Source organism: Microtus oregoni, unplaced genomic scaffold (genome assembly GCF_018167655.1).
Source record: "Microtus oregoni isolate MIOR12 unplaced genomic scaffold, Mior012 000014F_ref0000157, whole genome shotgun sequence".
NCBI classification, from domain to species: Eukaryota; Metazoa; Chordata; class Mammalia; order Rodentia; family Cricetidae; genus Microtus; species Microtus oregoni.
The window spans coordinates 47,608,032-47,622,148 of NW_024543073.1; the positions used below are offsets into that span (position 1 = coordinate 47,608,032).

The following is a 14,117-nucleotide window of genomic DNA, read 5'->3' on the forward strand; positions in this document are numbered from 1 at the left end:
TACTATATTGTCACTAGTAATTAACACACACTTAGCCTGTTGTGTACTTATGCTGTATATGCCGAACTATGATGGCTTAATATTGCATTCCAGCGAAAGCAGAATAAATTCCTGTCCCAGACAAATGCTGACCTGTTTGTTGACAGCCACTATCCTCAACGAAGACCAAGCAGATTATCCCAAACAACCAATTCCCAAGGCAAGAGTCTAAGTTTAGCTTAGAATGTTTTCTTATGATTTTGCTGAGGTTTAGGGGAAGATTGTGTAAATTGGGAGACGAGTTTTAAAATTTCATTAGACTAATTAAGATATGTGGTGGTGGTGTGTGTGTGGCCATGCCATGGGTGTGGAGGTCAGAGGACAACTTCCAGGAGTCAGTTCTCTCCTCCCACCATGTAGATCCGAGCAATTGAACCTGGGCTGTCAGACTTTTCGGGCAGATGCCTTTATTTACTGACCCATCTCACTGGCCAGAAAGGCAAGTTTTATATATTATTATTATTATTGTGTTCATCTCAGCTACAGTGAGGAGAGCAGTATGCTTTGTCTATTTGCTAATCTGCTTATGAAATTTGCTTTTGCTGTTATGGAAGCCAAACTATAAAGGGCGGAAACTATCCAGGGAAAGAAATTGCTCAGCAGAGACCTACGGAGGTCTACCATCAATTTCAGCACCAAGTTAGCTTTCCATGCTCTGAGTCTAGATTTCGGTATTTTCCCCATTAACCCTGCACTGTGGCTTGAGAACAAATTGCTCCCAGCTCGACCAAGTTAAGGTCAAGCTTGTCTTTTGCACCAGAAAATGAAGTTCTTCAGAAATAGAAATTGTCAAAAATACAACACGGGTATGATTTGTAAACACGTGTCCTGGGCTTAGCCAAGCACACACTGTGCTAGAGACATGAACTGGCCACAGAGCTCTTCCCGGGAATGTGCTGCTGTTTTGATATTGAGACCATAAAACCACAAGGCAATATCCTGAAAAATACTCACCTCTGTGCTCGTTCATCTCAATAAACCAGAGTCCTTGGTAGGGAGTGGAAGAAAGAGCATGACCCCAAATTAGAGATGAAAATAAACTTATGAGAAAGACATGATGTTCTCTTGGGGTCAAGAACATGTTGTGAGTTATTCCTTTATTATAGCCACAGAAAGACTGGCTAATAAGCTGCCAAAAGCGGCAGCAGCAAAAGTAACTTCATGGGTCTGTTGTGTTAACCATGGGGAAGCGATCAACACTGTTTCTCTTTCGCAACTCATTATGATCAATTCTCTAAATTGAGCTGGACATTTCCTGGGATAGGTACCCAGAATACTTTTCTTAAGCATCTTCATTTATTTCCTAGTTAGATAATATGTATGCATTTAATTGTTTAAGAGTGCCCCGATGATGGACAAGACAGTAAAGGACAAGTGTAAATGACAAAATGTGATCAATTCAACACCACCATCTAGAGTTGAAGTCTTTCTGGTGGGTAGCCATGAGCTGCGTCTCATTGAGACCATATCCTCTTAAAGTCAAGGGACTGATATTTTATCTATTTTACATTTCAATTTCAGCTAAGAGATTGCAAATAACTCATTTCCACCTTCATGGGGGATCAGCTTCCCTTCCTCCTCCCTTTCTCCTCCCTTCTCTTCTTTCCTTTTTGCTTATCATCTTTTCTATCTCCCTCTCTTCTCACAAGGGCTTGCTATGTAGTCCAGGCTGGCATCGAACTCACAATCTTCCTGACTCAGTCTCCAAGTCCTTAAATTCTTCCTTTCCTCTCGTCTTATACCTTAGGAGGCTTGTTGCAAAAGACTTGTCAACTGTTAAGCTTTTGGAGAGCATGACAGAGAGACATTAATTTTCTAAGTACTAAGAGGAAGACAACGCAGTAAACGGAGAACCAGCTATAAACCACACCTGCCCACAGCACAGACCACTCCTTCCCAAAGGTACCCTCCTACTCGCAATACCACAGAGGAGCTTGACTGTTTTTTTAGTTTTTAAATAAGCTAATTCTAAAAGTGTCTATGTAAGTTAAATATTTTCATGTACAGTATTCTGGATTTTAAAACTATATGATGGGTTGTGGTTTGCCTGCTCCTGCTTTGGTTCGTCTCCATCCATCTCTGACACACAACAGAGGATGTCCAGCGGCTGCTTGTGGACAGCGGTTTCGGGCTTTCTAAAGCTCTTCTTTCCTGGACAGTTTGTAAACTGACTGGAGATGATAAACTAGGTCCGGTGCTCTTTGCGCAGGTCTAAGTTCCTGCCTGGTAGCACTTCCCACCGGCCTGAAGAACTTTGCTTCACACAGAACATACATCTGTCTGTCCATAGCTGGGATGTAAAGTGTTCGTGTTTTTTGAGACTTGGTTCCTAAGTGGTAGTGCTCTTTGGGAAGCTGTGGAGCCATTAGGGAGTAGGGTCTGGATGGAAAAAATGGGCCACTTAGTAGGAATAAGGCTTAGTTTATAAACTGGCTCCACTTGCTGCTCTGTTTCTGCTTCCTGATCTTTCTAGAGCCAAGCAAACAGTCTCACTAAGTAGACCAGGCTGGCTTTGAACTCAGAGATCCATCTGCCTCTGCCTCCTAAGAGCCCGGATTACAGGTAGGTGACTCTACACCCAGATTCCAAGTGATTTTAATAAGAGCACAACACAATGTGGAAAACAAACAAGCAAAAAACCAACCAAACAACCCCCATCCCAGTAATCTAGCAGGTGAATGCAAGTGTTTCATCCCCCACAAATCGACGTCGGGGGCAAGTGTATGGGGTTTATATGTGTGTTGGTGTGTAGCACACAAGGCAAAATCTATCTATTAAGAGAAAAACAACTGCAGGCTCTAACAGACACTGACAAGAGCTGGCAGTACACTTGGCTGACTCTTAGATTCTATTTTTAATGTTAAATCCACACTGGTTATGTAACACTGGGCTAAAGGTTTTACATAATGACTGCTGAATGCCTTGAAACTTGGACTGTTGAGTTTATAGAACTGTTAATTCTCATTTCTTTGAAAGTTACTTCTATAGGAAATTATCGTTGCCTGGGGAAGCTGCAGTAAACAAGGGATCTTTTAAAAACACTGTTTACTTTGAATCCAAAACAACCAAAACCAAATCAAACCAAAAAACCCCCAAAAAAACAAAACCTAAAAAAAAAAAAACCCTAGTTATTTTGAGGTTCATTCATTTCTTAAAAAAGGACTCTGTACAAACATTGATTTAGCAAAGGAAATGAGCCCAACAGAGAAGCAGCAGCTGGGCAGGTCTGCTCAGTCTGCACAGTGAGAGTCCTGGTTCATCTAGGATGCCTGTTTCTGACTTCCTGGGTACTTGGCCTCTCTCTGTCCCAGGACTCTTCCGGCATTGTCACTCAAGTGTTAGTAACAGTCAACACTTGTCGGGTATTTTAAAACAAACACAGACAACTTAACCTTTCCCTCCTCAGGAAGAGTTTCACGAATCCAAACTCAATAGGAACAAAATACTATAAACAGTGAAATATATAAAGCACATTAAAAAAAAAGTCCCAGGATGGCCTTGAACTGTGTAGTTGAGGATAACCTTGAGCTTCTTTCTGATCTTCTTGTTTCCACTGAGATTAAGATGTGGGCTACTAAGACTGGTTTATGGGTGGGTGCTCGAAATAAAATGCAGAGATTTTCAAATACCAGTCAGGCACTCTGCTAGTTGAACTATACCCACAGCCCATATATATACAGTGCTATATACATACAGCACTCTTGATAAAGGATGGTACATAAATATATGGTATTGCTTTCTTTGAAACACCCCCTAAAAAGTACATATACTAAAAAGTATATGTAGATTATATATAAAGTATGCTATGTAATGTACACACTTTGAACAAAACAAATGGCAAAGTGTTGATTTCCAGTAACTGGACAAACTGTACCAACTTTTTTTTCTTACAGTGTGCTGGGCACAGAATAAGCTTCCAATTTCCATTTATTGAAGGACAGAATTAATGTGAATGTGAAAAGAAGTATTTTTGTAGATAACACCATCATTAAAATACGTAAACGAGCAAAGAAAGTCATACATTTTTATTTCAAGTGGGTGTGCTTGTGCCATGGCATGTGTGTGGACGGACGATGGGTCTTTCCATCAGGTGGATCATGAAGATGGAATAATTGAAGTTCGGTCCTCAGGATCGGTGGCAAGCACCTTTATACGCTGACTCCCGTTATTATAGATTTAAGAGTAAATTTTTTTTTCTTCCCTGATGTGATTTAATGGGCTGCTTAAAACTGTCATAAGGATCCCAGGACCTCTAAGACACAAAGAGGGATTCTTGTCTCTCCATCAAAGGACTCTAACGGCATCTTAAGGTATAGACAGTCTCTGGCTATTCAAATGGAGGATACTTGGAGAATGAGCCAGGATCATCCCTCCAGCTGGCTATGTAAATGTCAGGAGTTGTACATCCATCTACCACAGACATATTAAAAGGGTAGCAAGATCATTCCCTATATATATTTCCTTTCTTGCCTATTTCTTTGTGGAAAAATATCCCAACTTCTGCAGTGTATCAGCAGATATCTTTCAGAGGTACAGACTTGCATGTTCAGCTTTATATTTGGTGCATAGTGAAGCCTAACACATTACTCTCTTTAGCAGCGATGGTAGTTTCATTTGATCTGTCTTGCACTGAACTGAAGAGAAATACCAATGGTCCTCTTTAACACGAGAGCTCAACAACATTCACAAAGAGCATGGGAAGGACATGGAGATACCGGAGACAGAGAGGCCTGGTGACAGTGTATAAATGAGGCAGCACTAACAGATGTGTGAGGGGCAGGTCAGTTCAGGGTGCCACCTTATTAAGTTCAGCTGAAGGGGCTTCTCGATTTCCAAACATGAATCCGGCAAGCTGTTAGTGAGCAATATTTCTCATCCTAACGCCCTCAACTTTGGCACTGGTTATCCGACCAAAATTTGCATAATCCTAGTACTACTACTAGAATTTACACTTTCTCATTTGCAATCATGTTTTGATACATAAAATCCTTGAAATATTTGACAGTCACAGGTAGAACTGGGAGCTTACTGCCTCTGTGGAAGTTCCAGAAGCACCTCCACCCAATTTTAATTCAATTTCCACAATGCTGAGACTGACACAATCTGGTTGTAGTCACCATTCAGCCTGTGCCAACTGAACACAGGGTAACTAGGGAAAGCACTGTCAGGACTGGAGGAAGCCAGCTCTAACAGGCTGTGTTCAGAGTCTCCCTGGTGACTGGAAACAGGGAGGGTGGGGGCAGCAGGATGAAGATGAGGAGTTATTCTTATTCACTGCCACAAAAGCTGGGAAAAAGATAAACCTCAAGTCACCAAAGGCCATTATTTCCTTAAAGTGTTTTCAAAATAAACACATGATCAATCTTCAGAACAATACATGGCCATGGATGTGTTAATAGAGCCAGGAAAAAGGGTATTTGGGACAACGCTTGAGTACTGTATAATCAAGACCCAGGAGGACTGACATGTTTCCAGTTTCCAGGCCAAAATAAAATAAAAAGAACCCTCCCTCCCCCATACAAAAAACACCCCAGAACCAAAAAAGAACAGTAGGGATGGTGGGGTGAGGGGGCAGGGATGGCGGGGTGAGGGGGTAGGGATAATGGGGTGAGGCATTTGAGTACTCTCTGAAGCAGAGACTATAAGGCATGAGTCTCAAATAAAGAAAGAAATCCCAAATATACAACTCTAAACATATTATCAATGTTTAATGTTTAGAGGATTCAGTAACAAATCAATTGAAGATCTTTTACTTAAACTAGCTTTATTTCCTCTGAATTTTTCTAAGAGTTAGAAATTTACCATTACACTCACTGCTTTAGAATCGTCAGATTTTACTTCTGAAAAAATCTAATACTTTTAAAAATTATAATTTTAATGTTAGCACAAAATTTACTTCCTAACATTTTGTTTTAGAAAACTTTCTGCAGCCAAAGATACCTATGTTTGAATTACAGTACTGCAAGGCACATACAGGACTCAACTCCTGTGAAACACACAGGAGATACACTCCCTAAAACAGGATTTAAGGTCCTTGGACAACTGGAAATACTACAAAGTCAGGTTAAAAACACTGCCCTTACAGGGTCATGCACCTTCTGTAAATTCATTCACCATGTGTGTGTAAATAATCCTTTAAAAGACACTAGTTCTTGAAACCAAGAGTGATGCTGAGAACAGCATGCGCAGAAGGCCCCAAGTCTGGCAGCTGAAGTTTAAACTGTTATTGCCTCCAGAGACTGGTCATCTTTACTGTTTCCAAAGACTTGAATTTAATAATGGGGTAATTCTACCAGAAACAAAGATTTTCATTTTTCTTAAAACAATATATATATATTGAAACTCTAGCATCAATTCTTTTATAAAGAATGCTAACTGGATTATTTTCGTTCAGTAAAACCGAAAATCCACCATTTAAATCCTTCTACCAAATCTAATGCAGCTTAATTAGGGACCAGGTATGCTTTTTTCCTCTCAACATTTTTGGTCAAGCGTGTCTAACCATAAATGCAAATGGAAGTTTAAGAGGTAGATTTTTTTTCCATGATGCATTTTGTATTTCAAGAAAATAAAAACACTGAGTGTGTTTTCTTAAAGTATTTGGGTCTAATGAAAAGAAAAATAAAAGATAGATATGCTATCCGTTACAGCCTGACATTTTAACAGCCATAGTACTGGATGTTTTGTGACCAGATGCATTTTCAATTCTCTCAGGGTCAAAATACGAGTCTGCCAACTGTATTAAATCCTCCTCCACCCCCTCCACCAGTTGGCCCACAGCTCCCTGGTGGATCATTGTCATCAAATCCATTGGGCCGAAATGAACATGAAGCAGATGCAGCTTGTAGGGCCCGGGCTCGAGCATTCAACTCTTGTTCCTAAAATTAAAAGTAATGTTTATGAAATTAAAAAGCTATATACAATGGATGAATACAGCACATATACAAATCTTCTAAAACCATCTTAGTTTTTACCAAGTACCCTTCATTTGAAAATACTGACATCAATCCAGGCATAATGTCGCACGCCTTTAATCCCAGCACTAGGGAAGCAGAGGCAGGTGGACCTTTGAGTTCTAGGCCAGCCTGGTCTACAGAGGGTTCCAGGACAGCAAAGGCTACACAGAGAAACCCTGTCTCGAAAAATCAAAAATGATGAAATAAAAACTGACATCATTTTTTTAAAGTAGTTATCACTTAGGCGCACAAACCACCTTTGTGAACACAACCACCTTTGGAGGAAACAAGGCAGAGGGCAAATTCCTGTAGTTAGTTGTAGAGTGACAGACCCTGAAAATCACTGCTACTATTTATTTCACCTAACAACTAAGGAAGGGGAAGCTCCTGGGAAACCTCCTAATCCAATGGCAGTCTTTAACAGCTATGATGCAGTTTGGAACTGTCTGAGCGCAACACTACTAAAGGCCCGGATTTTCCCTACTGCTCCCTTAGTCTACTTAAGGAGTCAGGCAAATCTCAAGGAACAACGATAAGTAAAATGAAGCTATCTTCTTACAGTGGGACTTAGGACTCTTTCCTACTAGTTTAATAGAGTGCTTACCAGGAAATCAGAGATATCTGTCTATGTGCCAAGTGCATATTAGGTGCTGAATAAATCCTAATACTTTTATTTTAGAACAGTATTTACTGGGAAGGTGAGCTGGCCTGGAGTATTTCTGGAACCCACATGGCAAAGTGATGATGACTCCCATAAACTGTTCTCATTTCCACATGTGAACAACACACACGTTGTGTATATATATATATATATATATATATATATATATATATACACACACACACACACACACACACACACACACACACACGCTCATGCAAAAAAATTGTAAAAAGGTCATTATTCAGTTTTACAAAGAGCAATTGTGAATAGATAGTGGCAGAGTCATCGGGCAGCGTGTAAAACTGGACCCTAAAAGAACAGGGAAAAGAAGGGCCACTCACGCTCAAATGCCATGTGGCCAGAGGGAATGGGTAAGCCAGAACACAAGGATCTGGACTGCATTCCAAGTAGGAGCAGCTGTGGCCATAAAACACGCTTGCCAGTTCAATGACGGCTGAACCTCCTAACTGATAATCTGTTGACAAGGGAAGGGTGGAGTGGGCCTTGCACTACCGTACAGTTCGTGCTGTACATTTTCCCTCTGCTCTTCCTTCTCCCTCTTCGACCTCTAAACACTGTGGTGATTCACAATGTCAAGAGACACAAGGCCAGGGAGATGGACACGTCCTGCTTTTTCACCTGGATATGAAGCCACAAGAATGGGTACAGTCCAGTTCTAAAATTCTAATTATTTTATAAAGTCAATTAATGCTTGCAACACTCTAAAACATTGCCATACCCCTCTAAAATTTATCATGTATCACCCTTTGGATATTTATAGTTCAGTAAATTTGAAAGCCTCTGAAAAAAATTTTCCACAAAAATCTGTTAATGGCTCATTTATTCCCTTCTAATATTTTATGGGTTCTGTGAACTTAAAACAGAAAACTTTTAAAAAGTTACCTTTAAGCTCATAGAATTATTTGAACTAGCCACTCATTATTTCTATAATTTCATCTGTGAATTAGTGCTGATCCTTTTTTTGTTTTGGGGACTGGGTTTCTTTATGTGGCATATGCTGTTTCCAACTCGCAATCTTCCTGCCTGCAGTTCCTTAGCGCTGGATTGCAGGCATAGGAAACCACCACCACTCCTAGCTTCTGCTGGCTCTTTTGCTGACACAAGTTTGAAAATTTCACAATCAAATAAAGAAAATAGTTTCTTAAAAAATATTCATAGATGAATTTATCTCTCATGAAATGTTAGTCCACAGCTTCTACTTTCTATACATGTTCTATCGGCCTTGGCTCTGTGGCAGACCCTTGAAGAACAGATGCCCTTCACATGCTCATTTTAGTTCATCTGATCTGTCTGAATGCCAAGAAATGTTCCCTAAAACACTACAGGAAAGAGCCTGCAGGAATTGGCATCAAACTGAGCTGTGGGATGGTGAGGTGATTCGGAGTGTCTGCTCTGCGGGCCTAAGGTCTTAGTTCAACAGACCCTATGAGAGGAAGAAAGAGATAACTGGCTCTACAGAGCTGTCCCTGACTTCCATGTGTGCACCACTCCCCACAGTAAATAAAAACAGAAAAGTTAGCAGGTGTTTTCCCTGCGGTGGAACTCAGGGACAGGGGAAGCAGGACATTTACATTCCATCAAACTGTTTCTGTATGGCATGATTTTATAATCTTCTCTAATAAACACCCGAGACAGAGCTCTGAAGGCAAACAGCCTTCTATATTCATATAATTGGCACCCTCCACACTATGTTTACAACAAGCTGAAAGATATAAATCCAGACTTAAGCTTCAGTATCCCTGGAAAATGTGTTCGTGTAAAATCAGAGCATCAGAGTAACTTCCTATTATTTATGCTGTCCAGAAATGACACTTGTATTTGCAACTCACCTGTAAATACAGTTTGTTGTCCTTCGTTATGGCGTCCATTAGCTCTTTCTGTAGTGGTGGGTCTCCATTGACCCAGACACCACTGGCTGGATTGTCGCTGCGTAAGCCATTAGCACTGTTCTGTTTTTTGTACAAAAGCACGTAAGCTGTGTCTTTTGGAAATCTACTTGTGATTTTCTGGACTGACTGAAAGGAAGTAAATGTCACCCTGCTGTCATTAAATAAAAACCACTCTTGTGACATTTCCTTATTTTCCAAGTCCTGTTCAATGACTGCACTGGAGCTTTCTCCCCCTAGTAAACAACTCTGGGAGGGGGCTAATGCCAGATGTTCAGACTCGGGGCACATCTGGTATGAAGACTCTGTACCTGTGATGTTTCTGGCATAAGAATAGTAATGTCCACTTTCAGAGGACACCCCAGAGTGCACAACAACAGAACTTAATAGGTAGGGCACTAGTGTGGGGCAGAAAGCTTCTTCAGTCGCAGAAGGCTTTAATTTTTTAGCTAGGTTCTCATTAATATCAGTGAAGTCAACATCTACAGACCAACTTTCTGCCAAGGAAGAGAAGGAAGCAGTTCTTCTAACTGGCAACTCCAAAGCCAGTGGCAGTGACACATTGTCTAGGATCTTCCTTCTCACATGGTACTTCTGGTCATATGAGAACCTCAGGAGGGTAAGAATAAGGTATTCAGGCTCCTCTGTGATTTGCATAGTTTTTTCAGCATTCTGCAGAGAGGCACAGTTTTCACAATAGTATTGGTTGTCACCAGTCAGAATTTCTGGAGCCAGAAAATAGTTTAGTAAGTCAGTTACCGAAGGTGTGGCTTCACCTCCTGGATTCTGAGGCACATCCTTACTGATGAGAATCTTTGCAGACTCACTAGGGACAGAATTGTTTTCTGCACAGTGAAATTCAACAGGAGGACTGCCTACTACTCTCTCATTCACAATCGAGTCGCAGATGAAAGCAGCTGTAGCCGGGTTATAAACTACTGGCTCTTCCTCTGGGTCAGCCACACTGGTTTGCATTAGGCCATCATCTTGTGCACTGGGTAAGGAAGCTGGATTTTGAAAAGACACGTCTTCCACAGAAGGGGCAGGGCGAAAGGCCAGCGAGAGGTCTGTGAAAGCCTCCAGCTTCTGTGAGGTGCTCCTGCAGTTCAGGCAGCAGACATGGGTCCGCAGCTTCCCTCCAAACATCCTCTCTACTAAAGTCTTCTCCTCACCGGCACTGGTGCCAGGAGACCCCGTGGCTGCAGCTGCCTTACTGGCCACTTCCTGTAAAGAAGTGTCAGCACAGCCTGGACCTTCCGAAGGCTCATGTGGGGACTGCATGCGTAAGATCTTTTCTTCTTCATGGAGCCTGCAGGAGGGTACATCACCACATAGCCAAGTTTAATGCTACTTATATTTTGAGATCTTGATGGCTTATAGAAATGTTAATTTAATCCAGTAAAAAAGCTCAATTTAAAGTTGTTTTCTCCTTTGTTCATCAAGAGTATGAACGGTAGAGTCCAGCAAAGCCTTAGAAGACTACCCGGCACTCTACGTTCACTTTGCTGCCCTTGCACTGCTGTCTTACAGCCCAAGTCCCACTGGAGCCAACTCCAATCGCTGCTGCGCTGTCTCACACACCTCTCCATGTGCCTGATGTCTTGGCAGCCTAGCACTAAGAAACCACTGACTGTAGGAAAGAAGGCAGGCTGTGCAGGCTGAGCCCGGCTAACTTTACTAGTCAGTCATACTACAGAGAGGAACAAAGACAGAGAAATGCACTGATATAATATGTTTTATTATTAAGTGGTAAAAATACACTATAACTTATCAAACCCTTAAAATTATAAATTGGCTCTTAAGAGGTTTTGTTCTCAGGGTCTCTTTATAGTCATTAAAAAAAACCAAAACCAAAACAAACCCTAAGGAACCAGCACCCCAAGTTGGCGCTGTTCTGGATGTTCTGGAAGGTCATGGAACATTTAGGAGGTGTAGCCTTCCTTGCTGGAGTACATTGCCTCAGCTTTGAAGTCTTTCTAGCCTGGCCCCACCTCCTGCGTTCACTCTGCTTCCCAACTGCCAGGCCGACCTTAAATTCCTGCTGCCATACCTTCTCTGCCTCTCTGCAATTGTGAGTCAAAATTACCTTTTCCCTTAAAGTTGATTTTGGCCATGGTATTTTATCAACTGTTAGAAAAGTAACCAACACACACACACGCACGCACGCACGCACGCATGTATGTGCATATATATGTTGGTTAAATGTATATATGTATATGTACACACGTATGTATATATATTTAGTATATAAAAACAGAATATATATAAAACTATTTAAACATGAATTCATTACATATCAATATGCAGCATTTTTAAATGAATGGCACTCCTTCACATTTTGTAAGCATCTAGCTTCATAGAAGACAGCTGGATATTGGTAGCTGTACTGCAACCTTTCTTACCGATATCTGCTTTTTAAAGATGAAATATGTGAAGAAAAGCTAAGTTCCCATAGAAATGTAGTGAAAAAAATGGGAGGACTCAAAAGACTTTTAAGGGTCCCTTATGAATCTTCTACTATCTTTCAACAGGTACTTTAAAGTGAAAGCATCCAAAACAAAAACCAAATTAAAAACAAAGAAAAACCTTAAAAACACACAGTAACACAAGGTTATTTTAGAGATCAATTCTGAAAAAGTGTGCTTTAAAGCTAAAATCGGCATGAAGTGGCACTAAAGTACTAAGAAGACACAGTTTAAAGGAAGTTTAAAATACTCTGTACCTGTCCAGCAGAAACCTGAGGTACTCAGAGCAATCTTGCTGCGACCTGGGAGTAAACCACGGAGGTCTGGAAGCCTCAAAAAATATCCGAGGTGCATATGCTTCCCTCTTGACAGCAGAAAGAAAAATGCAAGACAGTGACTCTTATAGCACACCAGTAACTGAACCTGCAACATGACCCTTAATAAAGACGGCTTACAGCTCTACAGCACTCCATTTGCACGGAGACACGCCAGGAATGGGTGCAAACTCAGGGGCAGTGAAACTTTTATGTTAAGCAACCTTTAGTCACAAATGAATTCTGCAGAGAACTGACGTCCAAAAAAAGCTGAGGGACTAGCTCAGCCAAGTTGACAGCAGGGTGATTAAATAAGGTCTCAGATGTCTCTAACTCAACATTCTGTCTCTGGCATTTATCCCCCCATGACACGCATGTGTTTGAGTCCCTGATTTCTTTTGAAAAGCTGAGTGTGAGAATGATACTGATGAGTGGTGTGTGTTTGTGTGTGTGTGTGTGGGGGGGTGACAGAGCACTAGGAGCCATCTAAATCTACTTAGCTGAAATTTTCTGTCTGGTGTAAGTCATACACGTGTGAAATGGGAGCATTTGGAGTAGTTGTTAGAACCTTGATAATCCCCTCCTACCCAGAAGTACAAAGGCAGTTGAAATGGACTCTGGGGCCATCAGGCTCAAATCCCAGATGTTTTCACAAAAAGGAACTGCACAGACACAGGAAATGACCTATGATCTGAATACCTGGAATTCTCTCAATATCTTAAATACTGTGGCATAAAGCAACAGCGCCTTCTTAGTCCAGGAAAATGTTACGTGTTAGGGTTGTTTCACAGCACTTTAAAGGGAGGAAGGTCAAAATCCTAGCTGGGTGCCAACTTCAAGTTAAGCTCATTTTTCTCAGTCAACTGGAGACATATTTTTATCAACATAGATTACAGATCCTCCTAAATGCTGGGATTAAAGGCGTGTGCCACCACTTCCACCATGAAGCTATTCTTTCATTCTTGAGAGCAGGGAAACCTTCGAAGGTTTTCTTTCCTAATAGCTCTGGTTTAATAAGTAAATAACGTATACATATCTGCATAAATACACATACATGTTTATGTATAAAGTAAACATTTAGTTAAATAATTAAATGACTAAATTTCTAGAAAACAATAGGAGAGGAGAGGTTTTTGTTTTGGTTATGATTTAGTACTGCTTTTGTCGCCCGTCTGATCCTCTTGCCCCACCTCCTGTATACTGAGATTACAAGGGTGTGCCACCACACCTGGCTAAGAGGCAGTCTTTGGTCTTGATGTCAATTTGTTAACATATTTCTCCCAGAAAAACAACATATGAGTGTATTACCAGTTCTAAAGTCATGATTGTCACCTCTTGATCCTGTTTTTATTTTTCCCATTTAAAAATATTTGATCTGTATTCCTGGCACTTAAGAGGCAGAGGCAGGAGGATCAGGAATTCAAAGCCAGCCTTGGTTACACAGTTTGAGGCTACCTTGTATCATATGTGATCTGTCTCAAAGCAAATTATCCCTGAGATATTTCTCAGCTTGCAAGAGGGACACAAGCATTGCCACGAACTCAATCCTATCAAGTATCATTCCTGCTTTATTCCAGCTCTAACTACCTGTAGTCACTGCCTCAAGCTGATTTCCCTGAATTAATTTGTGGATATAAAAGGTCACCACAGAGTGTTAATGCAAGGACTTACGAGATGAATAATATTTATAAAGACCTGTAATTACAATGAAAGATACATAAAAGAAAATAGAGAAAGGCTGGGCATGATGACTGGTGCATACCTTTAGAGGC

General features: G+C 41.0%; 1 protein-coding gene across 1 annotated transcript in view; it reads right to left on the reverse strand.

The window, feature by feature from the left end:
- Positions 1-3,976: 3,976 nt before the first annotated feature.
- Usp38 (ubiquitin specific peptidase 38) overlaps positions 3,977-14,117 on the reverse strand; it is a 32,559-nt gene continuing 22,418 nt past the window's right edge. Inside the window, exons 8-10 of the mRNA XM_041663447.1 lie at positions 12,289-12,395; positions 9,510-10,875; positions 3,977-6,917 (exon numbers count right to left, since the gene is read on the reverse strand). Coding sequence (XP_041519381.1) covers positions 6,756-6,917; positions 9,510-10,875; positions 12,289-12,395 — 1,635 coding nt within the window. The 3' untranslated portion in view covers positions 3,977-6,755. The remainder of the gene's footprint in view (positions 6,918-9,509; positions 10,876-12,288; positions 12,396-14,117) is intronic.